Here is an 18,179-nt window from a genome sequence, read left to right on the forward strand (position 1 = left end):
GGGACGAGCGGAGGAGATCCTTCGGCGTTGCCGAACACGTGGCCTGGCCTCACAGGCCAAATACAGTAGGGAGAGTGGGGTCGTGGGACATCTCTGGTTCTTTTCTGAGAATGCCTTTCCTTTTCCCCTTCCTTTACCTTGGGGTCGTTATCACGATTTATTGCCTCGGCTATGGAGAGGACACCCTTTAGGTTTTGCCCGCTTTGCAAGGGCAAGTTTACTTGGAAGGACAAGCATTCACGGTGTAACCGCTGCTTGCCCCTCTATCACAAAGAGGAGGGTTGCACGGCTTGTCGGCTTCTTAAGCCAAAGACTCTAAAAGACCGTAGGGTCAAGAGGTGGGCGGCCTACGCTATGTCGAAGGCCGATTCTTCACCCGCCGCTGCTACCACCGACAGTGACGAGGAACGTGATAACACGACCTCCGCTACGGAAGTCGTAGACCCCTCTAAAGAGCGCTCGCGCTCTTCGTCGTCTGTCCCCGGCCCCGACGGGCTCGGCTCACGCCCTGCTTATGGGGATGAACACCCCGGCGACACTGACGCACACGATACCACACATAAGCACACAACCCATGGCTCTTCTTCGTCAAAGACGAAGAAAGCATCAGCGCCCAAGGAGACGCAGGTTCCACCGGCGGCCTCCTCGGACCGTTCAGGTTCGAAGCCCCTCTCGCAACCGCAGCCGCGACCAGCGACTGGGCTTTCAGCAAATAAGGGCGCCGCCCCCAAACCATCGGCCGGCGCGCACCAGCAGAGAGCGCACGCCGCCGTAGAACGATCGACACCCGTAACGTCGAAACCACAGCCCTCCGCTGACAAACGAGTCGCAGAGAGCTTGGCGAGGATCGTTGTAGCCGACGCCCAGAAGCGTACGCCGAAAGACACGTCGAGCGCTACGCAAAGGTCGAAAGACACGCCGAAAAAGCCCGAAGAAAGACCGGGACTACCCCCTTCAGTCGGGGGGACCCCCAGCACACCGGAAGGCTTTTCGGAAGGCGACGGGACACTTTCCTCGACGTTATGGGAGAGGTCGAGCCGTTTTCAGCTAGATGACACTAATTTTCCCCCGCTAGACCGCTCAGGGGTACCCCATGAAACCATGGAAAGGCTCCATCTCTGCATGGAGAGAATGGAGAGGTTTATGAAGACCCAGAACCCTCCTACTCCCAAGAGAACAAGAGAAGGGCCTCAGGAGGACCCTAGGGCCAAATATCCGAGACTATTCAATCCCCAGCAGGACACAGCCTCAGATTTCCATAATGTGTATGACCTCACTGGTGAGGAACAATACTTGGAGGAGGAGGATGAATTTGTGGACGATGAAGAGGGACAGAACCAGGAGGAAGGTCTGGAAGACAGCCCAGACATGGTAGGAGAAGGCTTCGGAGAAAATCCAGGAGAAGGACCTTCTCATCCCTGGCAATACCCATCAGTATATTCGGACACTGATGTCCTGAACCTAAATCCTCCTGACAATTCACCTGTTAGAAACACGTCTCCCATTGACGATCAGCCCACATTCAATGCCCTGTTGCGCAGAGCAGCAGCATATTTCGAACAGGACACTGGGGAGATCTCTCCTGAAATAGACTTTGTGGAAAGAGTAATTAAGGAGAAACCCCCGGTCATCCAGACCATTCCCCTCCTCGCTTCAGTGAAGAGAAGAATCATCCCTTCGCTATCCACACCCGCACTAATCAGAGGAGTTAATCCAAGAATTGAAAAACTTTTCCCTCCTTCACCCTCAGACCCGCTGTACATCAGGGGACATTCCATTCCGGATTCCCTTGTAGTAACTAATACAAGGAAGAGGGCAGGGGTGCCGCTGTCCACCAGCGAGGCACCACCTGACAAGGAGGGCAAGAGGTTATATGCCCTTGCAAAGAGAGTCACATCCTCGGCTGCCTTTTCGGCAAGAATTGCGAACAACAATTCTTTGCTAGCTAGCTACACGGACGCGCAGTGGGCCAAACTGCGCAAAGACGCCGAAGAAGCGCCGGAACCACTACGTACACGCCTGCTATCAACTATTGGCGAAGGAACCCAGGTCAACCAGAGTATTGTAAAGAACTCTCTGGATGCTGCAGAGACAGCGGGACGTTCCCTGGTTCAGGGAATACTCCTAAAACGCCATGTATGGCTGCGCAACTCAGGGTTCAAACCGGAGACACAGGCGTCTTTAATAAATAAACCTGTTGAAGACTCAAACCTCTTCGGGAAAGCGGTGGATGAGGCTCTGGAGATGGCTAAAAAAGAGTTCGATACTATCAAAACTCTTGACCAGATCTCTAAGCCCACTACCAGACGCGGCTATGGCAACAAACGCTTTTTTCGTGGCCAACGCCAACAGCAGAATCAGCAGCAACAGTACCCTGCCACCAATTACCAGACCAATAGTGGGCAGTACAGCCAAAGAGGCCAGCGCCGTGGCAAAGGGAGAGGTCGGGGGTCCACCCCCAGAGGCTCCCAAGCCCCCAACAACACCAAGTGACGCGAAGATTCGCGTCCCCTCCCATGCAACACCGGTCGGGGGCCGGATAACATCCTTTCTTCCAGCATGGGAGGGAATAACGTCAGACCGCTGGGTACTTTCCACCGTAGCCCACGGATACTGCATCGAATTCAACGGTTCCCCAACATACAGACCCCCGAGGGGCGACGCATGACACCGGAACACCTTGCCATCCTTCTCCAAGAAGTACAACAACTGCTGGAAAAAGGAGCCATAGAGGTCGTACCTCTATCTCAGGTAACGGAAGGTATTTATTCAGTGTACTTCCTTGTACCCAAAAAGGATCTAACCATGCGCCCTGTATTAGATCTGCGCCCAGCGAACAAGTTTATCAAACCCCAGAAGTTTCGTATGGTGACCTTACAGGAAGTGATCCCACTGCTATCACAGGGAGATTACATGACAACATTGGACATGAAAGATGCATACTTTCATATTTTAATGTTGCCAGCGCACAGAAGATACCTCAGGTTCATGATAGAGGGCACACACTACCAGTTCAGAGTGCTACCCTTCGGCATAGCATCGGCACCAAGGGTATTCACGAAGGTACTGGCAGTGGCAGCGGCCCACCTGCGCAGGTTGTCCATCCCAGTTTACCCTTACCTCGACGACTGGCTCATAACAGGGGATTCTTACGAAACCTGCTTCTCCAATACCCAAAAGACTGTAGACCTTTTGTTCCAGTTGGGCTTCTCCATCAACGAAAAGAAGTCCAGCCTAGACCCCAGCCAAATCAAACAATTCATAGGGGCTCTAATTCAAACAAAGGACGGCCTCGTCTTCCCCTCCAACGAGAGGGTCCAAAACATGCTGTTTCAGATCCCTCAATATGTGACCGGTCGAGAGGTGACGGTACGCAAAGCAATGCGCTTGCTAGGCATGATGGCGTCGTGTATTTATTTGATACCTCACGCGTGCCTGCGCATGCGCCCTATGCAAGAGTGGCTCAACAGCCAGTGGTGTCAGGTCAGCGGACTATGGGACAATCTAGTGGTGGTCTCGCAGGCCTTGGTTCTCTCGCTACGGTGGTGGACAAAGGAAAACCTGGAAAGAGGGAAACCCTTTGCCACACCCGCGGCGGAAGCCACTCTAACCACAGACGCATCCCTCACAGGATGGGGGGCTCACCTATCCCATCAGACTGCTCACGGAGTGTGGACTCCGAACGTAGCATCCAAACACATAAATCTACTGGAGCTACTAGCTGTGTTCAAGGCGCTAAAAGCCTTCCAGGAACACCTACAAGGCAAGACTGTATTGGTCCTTACAGACAGCACCACAGCCATGTACTACATCAACAAGCAGGGGGGCACCCACTCTCCAGGACTGTCCAAACTGGCCCAAAATATATGGAAGTGGGCTCTCAAACAAAACATGTTCCTACTGTCACAACATGTACCAGGGGAACTCAATCTGGTGGCAGACAAACTCAGCAGAGATTTCCCCCTGCCCGTAGAGTACGAATGGCGACTGCACGAAGACATCGTCTTCGACGTCTTCACACAATGGGGATTCCCAGAAATAGACCTGTTCGCAACCCTGGAGAACTCACAATGCCAAAGTTACGCCTCCAGGTACCCCCAGAACCAATCCAAGGGGAACGGTCTGTCGATGCAATGGTCAGGGAAATTTGTTTACGCTTTTCCCCCGACTCCCCTTCTCAACAAGGTGGTGCACAAGATGCACCAGGAACAAGTGACCATGATACTGGTGGCCCCAATGTGGGCCCGACAGCCATGGTTCGCTCACTTGATGGAGATGTCTCTATCTCCCTCAGTGAAACTCCCCTGCCCTTACAACATGCTGTCACAAGACAAGGGCAGGACTCTGCATCCATGCCCCCAGAACATGAACTTAGCAGCTTGGCTCCTGAGATCATAGAATTCGAACATCTACAGCTCCCGCAGAGATGCATGGACATCCTCAGGGAAGCCAGAAAACCTAACACTCGCCACTGCTATTCTAGCAAGTGGAAGAGATTTGTCATCTGGTGCAGAGGAAAAAGCATCAACCCGATTGACTGCTCTCCCACACCTATTGTTCTATACCTGACCCATTTATTGGATTCAGGTCTAGTGTTCAATTCCATTAAAGTCCACCTAGCGGCACTTTCTGCATACACCACTTCCCAACTCAGTGTCGTGGTGGAAGATCCCTGTTATAAAGGCCTTCATGGAGGGAGTAAAGAGAATACACCCCCCGATAGCTGACCCAGCTCCCGGATGGGACCTTAACGTGGTACTTACCAGACTCATGGGCTCACCTTTCGAACCCATGCACAAAGCATCTCTTAAACACCTCACTCTTAGGACTGCTTTTCTAATAGCTATCACCTCCATCAGGAGAGTAAGTGAACTACAGGCTCTTTCTGTTCTAGACCCCTTCGTTACAGTTCACAGAGATAAGGTGGTTCTACGCACGCACCCAAGGTTTGCTCCGAAATTCATCTCGAAATTCCACGTAAACCAGTCTATAGAACTGCCAACGTTCTTTCAAAATCCTTCCAACTTGGGAGAAAAAACTCTGCACACACTAGATGTGCGCAGAGCGGTCATGTTCTATATGGAAAGAACCAGACCACTGAGGAAGACTAATCAGTTCTTCGTCTCGGTGGCATCAGGAAGAGAAGGGGATGCAGTTTCAAAGTCCACTATTTCTAGATGGATTGTTCAATGCATCACTCTCTGCTATACTCTTGCTAAGAGAGAACTGCCCTTTAAGCCAAGAGCACACTCTACTCGAGGCACGGGGGCGTCCATAGCATTCATTGCAAATGTTCCCCTTGAGTCCATCTGCAAAGCGGCTCCCTGGAGTTCTGTGCACACCTTTACAAAACACTACTGTCTAGATGCACACTCGAGATCTGACTCCCAGGTGGGACAGGCAGTATTAAGACATCTTTTCTCTACTGTTCCTTCTCATAACCCACCGCCAACTCCGGGTACTGCTCGCTAGTCTATGCACAGCATGTGATTCTAAGCAGATTAACAAACATCAGAAGACAATGCATTACTTACCGTAAAAGCATTTCTGATGGTTGTATCTGCTTAGATTCACATGCGCCCACCCTTCCTCCCCGCTCGGATGGAAGGAACATAGACTTCCTTTTATATCTCTCTTTTCTGTACTCACTCACGTCTAGAAGGCTCCCTCAGGGCAGAAAAATACAAACAGAGGGACCTCGACGCGTGAGGGATTGTGGGTACAACGCACGTCACTATAGGGATAGTATTTCAGACACGCCTTGTCGACGTCCCTTTTCGACTACGAAAAACAAAATGCAATACTCCGCAGTGACCACTGGATGTCGGACCTATGCACAGCATGTGAATCTAAGCAGATACAACCATCAGAAATGCTTTTACGGTAAGTAATGCATTGTCATATTCTCTTCTCTATGGTTTAGTTACATGAAATATTTGTGTATTCAATTTACATATTTCTTATTATGCTGCTTTTTGCATAAGTGTAGCAGTCAAATTATTTCACTTAACAAAAACAAACGGACTGTTCTTAAAGGCCTAATAAACCACTGTATTTGTATACATACTGTCTAAGCTGAATTATTGTGCGTTATTCTGTGCGAACTAATTGGGGAACCATAGACCACTCTTCTAAGATTACGTCTTTGATCTCCCACAATACCTTGATTGAGTTTGGTCTGAACTTATGCTCCCTGTTCACCATAGGTATGGTGGCCTCCTAAAATCTCACTCCAGGGTTGATTTTAGAAATCCAACTTAAACAGGTGAAATGGAACAAGAGCACTTTCCTTATGTCCTAGGATGAAGATTCTCTGGTCAATTTGTCTTGGAGATTCTTCGCAGTCCTGGCAACAAAGGAGCTCCTGCTTCTCAATCTGGTGATGCAAGCATGGTCAGGATCTTCAGGGAAATGAGACCACCTTTCGGGAGCTGTGATCAAGTTGTCCCCACCAGATCAGGAGAAAGAGCACTGCAGAGGATTCCTTCTGCTCGTTTTGGAGAGACAGAGCTTTGACATCAGATCCTTCAGCGCATCGAAGAATTCTGGTGCAGTGCTTCAGTCGTCGTTCATTGAGTAGTAGTCCACCCAAGAATGCAGGTAGAGAATTCCAGCAGTAGACTAGATAAGTGGGTCTGCTTTTAACCCCTTTGGGTGGCATTGAGTGTAAACAGCACCAAATCGCATGAGATATGATATGGCATTTATAACGCGCCTATGCACAAGTGTTTTGAGGCGCGGCAAGGGAGGGGGAACAGAGGGAAGACAGACAACGATCTTACTAGGCCAGGTGTCATTCAGATCGCGCAAGTGCATGAGGGGGATGGGAAAGGGGAAAGTGCAATACATGGAATAGTAGAATAAGTAAGATAAATAAACAGCCGGCTGGTAGCAAGTGCAAGGTAAGAGCAGACATAAGTGCTGGTGGGGGACTGTAGGGATGCAGAATACAGTAACCAGCTGTGGGGGTTGCCAGGGAGGCAGTGCAGGTGTGCGAATGGTGGGGCCTGGGCCCAAGGTCACAAAGGGTGGCCACGTAGCCAGTGCAGTTTCAACCCAGGAATTTAGCAGGGGAGAGGGGGAGAGAAAGCAGAAGTGAAGAGGAAGGTTTTGAGGTGCTTCCGGAACCGGAAATGGTTCTCCTCAAGTTTCAGGGAGACAGGAAGGCTGTTCCATACAAATCATTCATAATGGTGGTCAGCTGCTGGCAGACTATCTCTCCAAGCAAGCCCATGAATTCTAGAAGGGTCTCTCGCACCAAGGAACATTTCAGACAGGCATCTGCATATCAGTCAGAACTGGCTTCATGCATACTAAAGTCCTCATTCCTGGGATACAGGCAACCAGGAGCCCACTTCCTTTCACTCACACAGAGGGACAAGGTATAGTAATGTGACCCCTCAGGTCTTCAAGGCAAACAAAGACAACCTCCAATTTTTGTGAATGGAGGAGTGGGTCAAAAAGGACCCAGTCTGGTAAAATGGATTCCTCCCATTGGAACCATATCAAACAAGTGAAAAGGCCACCGTGACTAGCCTAGCCACGCGACTAACAGAGATAGGGTACTTTTTCTGGGAAAAGTTGGAGTACGTTTGGGTTACCCATGCCTTGGGAGTTTGATTTTAAGGACTGCATAAAAACAGAGCCACATGCTGTGAGGCTTTGGATTGATCCAGGCTGGGAGGACCAAATTGTCATGACCCTTGCCCCTGGCCCTCACTGGCAAGTCAGCCTTCCAGTTAGGGCCAGGTCAATGGCCTTAAAACCTCATCCAAGACTCTCTTGGAGTCAGTCCTGGCGCCTTTGGTGCCAGGCTCATAACCATCATGAAGACCAACATTAGAATGGGACTATTTACTTGGGACTATTTAACTTGGGTGGGGGAGAGGGGTTCAGCCAACATGGAGGCACACACATAGCTCAGTTGCAACGAACTGAGCTATGCGGTCTAGTCTTTTGGGGTTGGCAGGCCTGGGACTACTTTACCTGGACTACTTTGGGTGTGGCAGGCCTGGCACTATTTTACCTGGACTACTTTACCTGAGACTATTTAAACCGCACACAAACAGCAGAACATGCTTTGGGTTATTCTGCTGTGGGCAGCGTAACGCTCACCGTGTCCAGTTCTTTGATGCCAGCTTACCTGAAACCAAGGACCTGCAGAGAGAGAAAGAACACAACGAAACTTACCTGGAACAGTATCCTGTCTTCAATCCATCACTGACTTGAGTTGCACTCACCTGAAGGTAAGAACTCCCATCATCCGGCACCGCATGCATCCTGGAATACCATAACCTGGAAAGAGGAGAAAGAAAGACAGCCTTAGTAAGCGTTTACTCACGTTTCTTCCCGAATGAAGAAAGCCACACAATTGTTACCTGGGTAGTCATCTCCTGGTCAGTATCATTGCTAGAACATTACGGCGCTCGGCGAGGAACAGTCAACCTGCAAGGAGAGAAAAGACACAGGTTAGCAATATAAAAGGCGAAACAGCGCTGCGCATCACTCACCAGACAGCATCGCGCACACCGCGCTTTTGCCTACCGACCCATGCTCATCCTCAAACTGCATGAGAACACCAAAATACCTTTCCATACCTAAAAGGAAAGAAGCAAGACATTATTATTCGAACTAAGAGCAACATAAGAACTGCATATAAAGACTGTAAAGCAGCAAACCTACGGAGTCGCAGCCGGCCTGGATTCCCACTTGCTGCTCGCCCCCCCCACATCTACACGCCCCTGCCATGAGGAGCAGGACGGAGAATCCACCTTTTACAATATTAAGGTGAGAAGGGCCAAGGGAGGTGGAAAAACATAAAGACAATCTGGTATTGAATCCAGCTCTCCTATATTGCAGACCCATCTTTAAACAGAGGCCTTACCAAGGGACCGGGAGAGGGTTTGAGAGTGCAAATCATCCAACCCGGGCTGGGTAGCGTCCCCGTGGATACCAGGTGAGCGTAACACAAATTCCAAAACACAGAGAAGCCATCCAAATGTACAGATGGATTTCCAAAATCAGCCCTGGGAGGATTTTGGGTGGCCACCCTATTATGGTGAACACGGAAGACACTGAGTTTAGTCAAACTCAATCTAGGTAGTTAGAGCGGCAAGGCTTGGTCTCGAAGGATGTGAGAGTGCCTATGGCTCCAATGAGTCAACACAGGGCGACACCAACAGTATAAGATAATGACAATGACTTTGGTACAAATCCTGGTTTTGATTAGGATGGGTGCTGGCATTGTACAGACCTGGATGATCACACCTCGAATACATTTTTGGAGTACCACACACAATTTTTCCTTTCAGTGGGGTGCAAGACAGGGGCAAATATTTCTTTGCTACACAATGATACAGTGGATTTTATTTCCACTGTTACTAGTCTTATTCTTGAATTCTTTGATAGTAGAAGTGTGATGAAAAATACAAGATTACACTTTTTTTAACTGCAAAGACCTTACCTCATATTTCTTTTAAACTTTTTTCACAAAGGCTTTATCTGCAGATAAAGATAAAGACAACTGAAGATACCTCCCGATCTCTTGTGCTCTGCATGTACAATAAACGTAATGTGCTCATAAAAGGTGGAAGCAATTTTATAAATATGACGTATATCTGTATGTAAAACTAAATGGTGTTGCTATGTGTAAATTGTATATGTTGACTATTTGTTGTATTTACTGGAAACCAGTTATTCCTTTTTCAGTTATTACATTTCTTACTTTTACAGACAATACCAGGAGTTTCTTGAAGATCTAGAAGAAGATGAGTCCATAAGAAAAAACGTGAATATTTACAAAGGTAGGCTTCCAGCATTGCTAATGAAGTTACATTTCAAGCACCTCACTACAGTTGACTCTCTAGTTTCAGCAACTGTTTTCTTCAACTTTTCTTGGAGGATAAAGCAAAGATTAGAGTGATGACAATATAAGTCCAAGAATACAGATGCAGAATGATGTATGCAATTTAGCCCCCTGCTTAAATTGGGTCTGGGAACAGCGTTAATATTTGTATATTATTTTTATAGTTTTCTGCCATCCAGGGAGACTACTCTTCTCCTGTCTGACAGTGTTATGGAGAATTCTCAAAAATGTGCTAATTGCCTCTACCTTAGAGACCCCCAGCAACTTTGCTGGATTTTGAGGACTTTTCTCTCCACTCTCTCATGTATTTTCATGTGATTTTGAACACTGTTTCTTTTGGTTATGGAGTCTGACAAACTCCATAGGCGGCATCTTTACATTGTGTCACACAGCACCTTTAGTGCAGTGACACAGGGAAGTCTCTTAAGGTTTCCCAAAGGTTAAAATACATTTCTCTTGGATAACTACTGTTTCCAAGAGCAGTGAAGTGAAATTGACTTTACTGTTTGAATGTAACTAGCACACACTATCTTACAATAGGGTGCTGGAGGGGTTACTTGGTAGCCCCTGTGTCTAGGTTTTCATGTAACACTTCTATGTTACCCTTTCCTACAAGTTATGGCTGGTGGCAGTGGGTTTTTTCTACCATTGTGTGTTTTTACCGTGGGCTGCAATTGCAGCCTTAGTAAAGCACCAATGGGTGCCCATTTTGTCAAAATGGCCCTGGTCTTCTTTTTTCGCCGTTTCTTTGTGGAAAGTTCCTTTATTGAGTTGTACTCTGCATGCCAAACAAGGTTTGGTCCTTTTGTTCGCTTTGCATTTGGCGGGATTCACGAGTGAAGCCCGCCTTTGGCTCCAGGGTGTCTGGGGTGGGCAGGAAGTGATGGAGGTGCCTGAAACTCCCTGTGCTTAGTGTCCTAGGAGACCCAAATGCACTCTGTGAGGATTGGCTGGCTGACTGTCCGGCAAGGACAGCCACCATGCTGGGTGAGTGACAGCTAGGCTGGAATGAATGGGAGAGAACTGAATAAAAGGTGAGGATTTTGGCTTCGAAGGCAGAGTCGACCACTGGACGAAGGAACCGATGAAGAACTTGAAGCAGACGCCTGCTGCAACTTCTGGACCGTTGGTTTGCCTGGTGAAGCCCTTCTCCTGTGCTGAAACTCCAAATTCGTATATAGACAGAGAATCCCCTGCAAGGACCACTTCTCCCCTTGAGTTGGTGGGACCAATCAACTCCAAAGTAAGCCACTTGGACATCCATCTCGGAGCTGGTTGAATTTCCACAGAGTGCTGCTGGAAACCGAATAGCCAGGGAGAGGCGATTGTGTGCATTGCTTTTAAGTTGGCCAAGAGCTCCAGGAAGATCCTCCAGGCTCCCAGGAAGCAGGACTGACCGAGCCTGAGCCACCTCAACAGAGTGCTGGACCCCAGAAGCAAGGAAAGTCCATTTCGACAGCCAGAAACCATGGTGTTGCTATTTGCGGTAGTCCTGAGGAGCTGAAACACCGAAGTGCCACTTGTTTGAAGTTTGCCGGTTGCGAGCTGTGACCATCCCATTGCAGAGCAGGAGTTCCCAGACGTCCTCCCTCTTGTCCCCAAGACTGAGGCCCAGGAACAGCGAGATCTGCAGAGCTGCACAGGAACAGTCATCTGCTGCACTTTTTCTTCATTCTAAAGGTGCTGTAAAGTTTAAGAGAATTTACCTCTTGCTGTAGAGTTGCTTGCATCTTCTACTGCTCACAAGTCTAATCGGCTTGTGGCCCGCCATGTGATTCTTTTCTTCTTCGAAGACTTCTAAAACATTGTGCCAAGACTTTTCTACTTACCTACAGAGGTACTTCATCCTATCAAGATTTATGTCTTTGCCTGCTTGAGAAATATTTTGTGGTCTCTTGTTCTTATAACCATTTTTTCCATTTGACTAAACTCAAAGTATTCTAAATGCCAACAGTAAGATATTAATGTCCCCAGCACCCTTGCTATTGAAGTCACCCAAGAGTGTAGGTTGTGTCTGTAGGCCATCCCAAAAGGGTCTTTACTGATTTAGAAACTGTATAGTTTTGAAGTGTATTTTGTTGTTGCTATTATATTGCTCCCTTCTGAAGAAGGCTTATTCTAACTGACTGATAAATAAATGTATAATTGTTTATTCAAGAAACCTTGTGTGGTTTGTTTGAATACTTGTTACTGTGAATCTCTGTAACTCCACTACAGCTCACATTGACCCCTCTTGAGATAAGCCTGGCTGTTCAACACGCTACCAACCTGTGTAGTACAAGCTTATACCAAAGGTTGGGTTTCCTATTACCTGTACTCAGGGTTGTTGTAATGCACCCAAAGGGTACTGCATACAATCGTGCTTAACACAGTGACATCATTTCTAGTGCTTCATTGGTCAGCTAAGCTTATTACTGTCTACTGTTCTTCCTTGTAGAGGATGGATCTCTATCAAGTAGCCATTTTGACATGCTTAATGACATATGCGATTGAGGCACTGACAATTGCTCTGACAATTGTATTTGTCTCATCAGCGTGCCTTTCAAGAGGTGGAATTTATCAGTATTAGATTGAACATAGTCTCTGGTGAGCTTTGGATACTGATTGCCAGTGAGTTTGACAGATCTCAGTGACTGACTGAATAACAGATTAGTTGTTGTGGGGAAGAGATAAAGTTGAAATTACGTTCATTTTCACTGCTGTCTGGGTGATTAGATTAGACCCATTGCGGTGGAGGCAGACTCTTTATGATGTCTATGGGGTAAGAGTGCACACGCACTGCCTTGTTGAGTTATTTGTGAAATATCAGGCTCCGGTTCCAGTGCTTGTTTACGTTATTGATTATATCCTGATCCATCGGTAGCAGGCAGTTATGTGCCCTCCGGGAGTACTTTACAGGTGCTCAGAGATCCAGAGAAGCAGTGACTTTGAGTGGGTTTGGTTGTCCCTCCACACCACTCCCATGCACTCATGAGAAGACCGATGTTCTTAGGTTTCTCCATTATAATTGAGAATACCCCACAGGTGTTTGCAAAATACTTTACAGCAGTTCAGAAAGTCCTGTTTTTTTTTTCCACAGGCCCTCCGGTGGTACGTTAACATATTAGGCTCTCCGTGAAGTCGAGCCTAATTTGTAGAGCAAAGTGTTATTGCTCCTTTAGAGAGTGGAATGCATGCATTTCAACATTGTCTGCGTGTGCTTCTTGGAGGCTTGTGGGAGACTAGAAATAAAGCAGGGCTCAAAGGTGTCTATGGTTATAGTTAGCAGGGTGTTAGTGCTGTAACCTAAAGAACCTGGGTTTTTAATAGATTGCATTTTACCACAGATTCCTCATATAAAAAACTCAAGCAGCAGTTTGTTCGAAAAACAGTCAAAGCAGAGCATATGGTGTCCTTTGGCGGCAGCCGTCTCAGGTGGCTGGGTCTATGACTCGAAGTAATGCTGGCAGAGCATATGTAGAACAAACCACCCACCATGACCTCACTTCTTTTTCTCTACAAGCTCAGCACACTGCATCGAAATTGCTTTTTCTCCAAAGGAGACATTTTGACTGCAAAAGCCTTGGTGTTTAAACACTGCAAGTACTGCATTTCAATCACTTATTCCCACAATATGTACCTTTGGTGCTTTGAGGTCAATCATGATCTGGCAGACTGCAGTGCTTACCTGGCGTTTAACCTGAAGGCCCTATGAGAGCAGGTGATGAAGTTTGCTCTTGGCTGGCCCCTGTCCAATTCACAGGATACTCCATTAAAGAATCACTGTTCTCAGGAGTATAACGCCACTGATCAGCCAGTGCCAGAAAAAGAACCCTCATCTGAGTGGGAACATAGAAAAAGACATAAGCAACAGAAATGATCCAACTCTAGGAGTGAATTGCATCTCTTATTGTGAACTTCTGACAAGAAAAAGCATAAATCTCGGAGGGTTGTGAGAGATGAGGACTCATCTGATGAATCAGGACAGAGGGTAACATGCCTCCTGCTTCATTCGCTGGGGAGCAGTGGGAACAATTTGGCTAGCAGATTTTTTCGAAGTCCTCAGCACCAACGGCTATGGTCTCAGTGTAAATGCAGGATCAAGGACCACAGCGCCTCCAAACACTGGCGGAGGATACCACGCTCTGCTCGCCACCTCAAAATCCAACACTCTTCGGAGCCTCTCCGTGCCAATAAGGGTAGACTATTGGCACTGGTTTAGAGCACCGTGTTAGGGAGATTTTGTCATATTTATGCCAAATCCCCTCTACCTGTGAGACATTCAGCTCTTGTTGCTGGACTTCTGGGCCTTTTTGTCTGTTCTCCTGAATAAAGAGAACCCTTTTCCCCTCATTAATTCTTTTTGCCTTGACCATGGGAACCCTGTTGATTAAGTTTTTACTTTGTTGTACGAGTCATGCTTTCCTCCATACTTTTTAAATGTATCTGTAATTTTCTTTTACAGTACACAGCACCTTTTGTGCAGTGTCGCTGGGAGCCCTGTGGGCTTTCCTTTTAAAATTCTTTTATTTTCGTTGTGAGAACTACTGTGCCCAGGGATACAATATTTTTAACTGTCATACCTTTTCTTGTGTGAGGTCTGCACACAACACTTTATTTGGAGTGCTGAGCGGTTACATAGTATCCTCTTTCTCACTGCTCCTGTAATATTTCTGTTACAGTCAAAGGCATACCTGAAGTGCGCAGAAGGGTACCAGTTGACCAAAAATGGGGGCTCTTATTTTTTGCACAATTTCTTGTGTGCTTGTCTTTTCTTGGTCCTTCTTCTACCAACCTGGGTTCGGGAGGTCCTAGTTTGACTTTTGTCTTCCTTTGGGACGCCCGCCAAGGCTCCAGCGTGTCTGTGAAGATGGGAAACTAGGGAGGAGTCCGACACTCTGCATGCCTGTGTCTTCTGGCATCCCTGCATGGATCCACTTCCAACTTGGAGGATGGCTGTCCTAAAAGTACAGCCACCCCCCAAAGTTTGAATGTAGCATGAGTGTTGATTACCTGGGTTCCTGGATAAAAGGCGAGGATCCTGAGGAAAGACAAGTCGACCACTGGACCAGAAGAACCTAAGAAGACGACCAGACACGCCTGCAGCACCTTCCAGCAACTGGTGAAGCCCACTGAAGTGACTGCTGCTGGCCTGACCCTGTTTTCAAATTGACAGGGAAGCTCCGAAGACAATGACTTCCTGCCTTGGACACGACATGCTGCGACTTTCCTGGGCTGAAAACCCCCAATACCCTGGGACCTGCAACCATCCTGCAGTGTCTACCTGTGAACAAACTCTCCTGAAACTTTGGACTCCTTCCGGACCTCCAGAGGCAAGCTGTCCCCTCTGCCCCCCACCCCGCACCCTCCCTCTCCTCAAAGTCCTCTCAACAGAGTGCAGGACAGAGAACCATTCCCCATGGAGTCTGTGAAAAGTCACCAAAACTGCAGACTGATGTTAGACCATGAAGAATCCTTTGCTGGGTGTCCTTTCACTCCACTGCTGCTGCAACATCCCTTCAAGAGTCCCTCCTTTCGTCATCGCGACCAAGGAACAGGAGACCCGGTCCTCCACTGCTGCACCGTGAAAAAATCCAGCTGCTGCTTCTTCATAGCTCTTTAGGTACTGTGGGACTTTTGGTAGTACATACCTTGAGTCATTCTGTTGCTCCTTTGTTGCTGGAGTGCTGATTCCAGTGTTTGGGTGTTCGCCCATACTGTTCGCTCAGGTCCAACGCGTATGCGCCCATAGGGAGCCTGTCCCAAGGTCCCTGAAACCTTTCTGACCAACAAAAGGCTGTTACTTGTAATTGAAGAATCCTCTGGAACTTTGTCTTTTTTGAATATATGTCTTATATCCTTTTCCTCCAATCTGTTGTGAAGAACTCAGACCTAGATAGGGATGGACTGTTAAAGAGTTTAGGCCTCTGAAAATAATAAGTCTTTTAAAATGCTGACCTGCTATTTTTGGTGTTGCCTAACCTTTTAATCCCTACAACAGAACATTTTTTGAGTTGCTATAACAAGTGATTTTACTCACCTTTGAACTGTGTTCAAATAACTATTATTCTTAACTTATGGTTTACTCACCTGAAGTATTGCCTATGTTTTCTATTATGTTTATTACTTTGAAATAGTACTTACGCACCTTGATATAACCTTACCTTGTGTATATAAACTATATAACTATTTTACTATAACTACAAGTGTGTATGAGTTTCTTTGGACCTATGCATTTGCTGAGTTCATTGTAATAATAATAACAACAATACAATTGTACTTAGCTACAGCTCAAATCTCCCTCCTAGGATAAGCCTGGCTGCTCTGCCATACAACTAGAACCTTGAGTAGTACAGACCTATACTAGAAGTTGGGGCCTGTATACCAAGTGATCGTTTTATAAAGTCTTACCTCTGGTAGACTTTAGGAAAACTCCCCTTCTCCAGCATAGGGTCTGGAATGGATTCCTATGCTCATGAATATTCCCCATCGTCGGGCTGGGAATCAAGTTTCACTTTAAAACTGTATTTCGAATGGATTGTGTCCTCCCACCTATTTCTCATCTTAGATATATCCTTACCTTCAGCTTTGCTGCTTCGGAATAAATGTTCTATCCACCAGATGGCGCTCTACTCGAGGCTGCAGCGTTGATGTCCCTCGGCGGCATCAGTCGAGTGCCGACGTCATCCGCTGTATAAATGCCTTGAGCCGCTCCCGGTGGCCTCATCCGTTTTTCCGTTAGCTTTGCTTCGGATCGAGAAAACGGTGCTTCAGTTCGTGAAAATGTCGTCCTCATCAAATCCTTCCTTGGCGAAGACTAGATTAAAAAAAAAAATGCCAGAAATGTGGGAGGAAGATGTTGCTGACTGACCACCATCGTAATTGCCTCTGGTGCCTCGGTTCCGACCACCATATAGACGAGTGCGGTTCCTGTCAATCGATGACCCATAAATCCTTAAAGGAATGGAGAGGTAAACTGGTTGTGGGGGAGAAGGCCTCAAAGTTTTCTTCGAGGGGGGAAAGAAGACTCAGCTGAGTCTTCGTTAAAACGGCACAAACCCAAACAATCTAGGTCGAGGAGTAGATCCAGGAAGTCCTCTTCTTCTTCCTCAAAAAAGGCGAAGAAAAAATAACACCGGTCTCCCTCTTCCTCTTCCTCGATGTCGTCTGAGGAAGTTATGTGTCCATCAAAACAGGATTCCCCAAGAAAGTAGGAAGCCTTCAGAACATCTTTGCTAAAGATTTTTGAGAATGTGGGCCAGACCCCATCAAAAATGTCTAGCGAAGGCCATGCCCCTGCTCATACAAAAAGTGACAGGGGAAGATCTAAGAAAAGAAAATCCAACTAGAAATCGTCGAGGGTGTCGTCTAGGGAATCTTCCACGACGCCTCATAAAAAATGCCTACCGGTGCGATAATCAGGGGTAGAACTTGATAAAATGGCGTCAGACACTCATCTGCCATCAAAATCCTCCTCAAAAACTTCCTCGAAGCCTCTATCGAAGGCATTTGAGCACAGGGTGTCGACAAACCATCCCAAGAAGGTTACATCGAGTGCACAGTCGAAGGTGTCCAAGGCTCCTTCGGTGTCGACAATTCCTTCGACAGGGTTGACGATTCATTCGAAAGTGACGAAGGTTACCTCGACGGTATCGAAAGTGATGCCTAAAATGTCGACACCATTGTCGCCCTTGTCGACGTCTTCGTTCATTCCTGTTGCAAAATCAACATCTGTGTTGAAGTCTATGCCACCTGAGAAATTATGTCTCCCTGAAAGCAGACCGGATTTCTTTAGAACCATTTCCTCCATTTATGAGGGAGATTCATCAGGAGAAGATGTTTCAGCTGCTGGTGTGAAATTTGGAACAAAACAAGTCCCTGAGGAAACATTTCGACAGGGGGTGTAGTGGACCTCGACTTGGCCGTCGATCCGTCTTGTCCGGCTCTTGATCGTTGGCTCCGGAAGTGACGTCAGGCGTTGTGTAAATATAGCACATCACTTCGGCCTATGCTTCAGGTCCTTTTTTCCGGGTGCTTGCATGCTACATCGGGAAAACCTTGACGCTTCAAGGGATGCCGTGATTGCGAGGCTAATATGTCAGTTATCGACCCCCCACAAAGTGTGCTTTGGTGCCTAGGTGTTGGTCATGACACGGGGGGCCTGTGCATCATGCGCAAAGATGCAGCCCAAGTCCCTATGTGAGAGGGCCGGGAAACTGGCTTTGGGCCGACCAGTCGCCAAATCTCCAGCGCGGTCCCTCATTCGGTCTTCAGAGGCCGAGGCGGAGGAGACCAATCCTGACGCAGGGAAAGAGCGACATTGCAAGAAGACTAA

At 47.4% G+C, this 18,179-nt stretch overlaps 1 protein-coding gene across 2 annotated transcripts in view; it reads left to right on the forward strand.

The window, feature by feature from the left end:
- The window catches only part of NMD3 (NMD3 ribosome export adaptor), a 379,934-nt gene that overhangs the window by 304,186 nt on the left and 57,569 nt on the right, over positions 1–18,179 (forward strand). For both annotated transcript variants that reach the window (XM_069618472.1, XM_069618471.1), the window contains one exon: positions 9,733–9,803. In XM_069618472.1, coding sequence (XP_069474573.1) covers positions 9,733–9,803 — 71 coding nt within the window. The remainder of the gene's footprint in view (positions 1–9,732; positions 9,804–18,179) is intronic.

The sequence above is a fragment of the Ambystoma mexicanum genome, chromosome 10 (assembly GCF_040938575.1).
Source record: "Ambystoma mexicanum isolate Mex_15411 chromosome 10, UKY_AmexF1_1, whole genome shotgun sequence".
NCBI lineage: Eukaryota > Metazoa > Chordata > Amphibia > Caudata > Ambystomatidae > Ambystoma > Ambystoma mexicanum.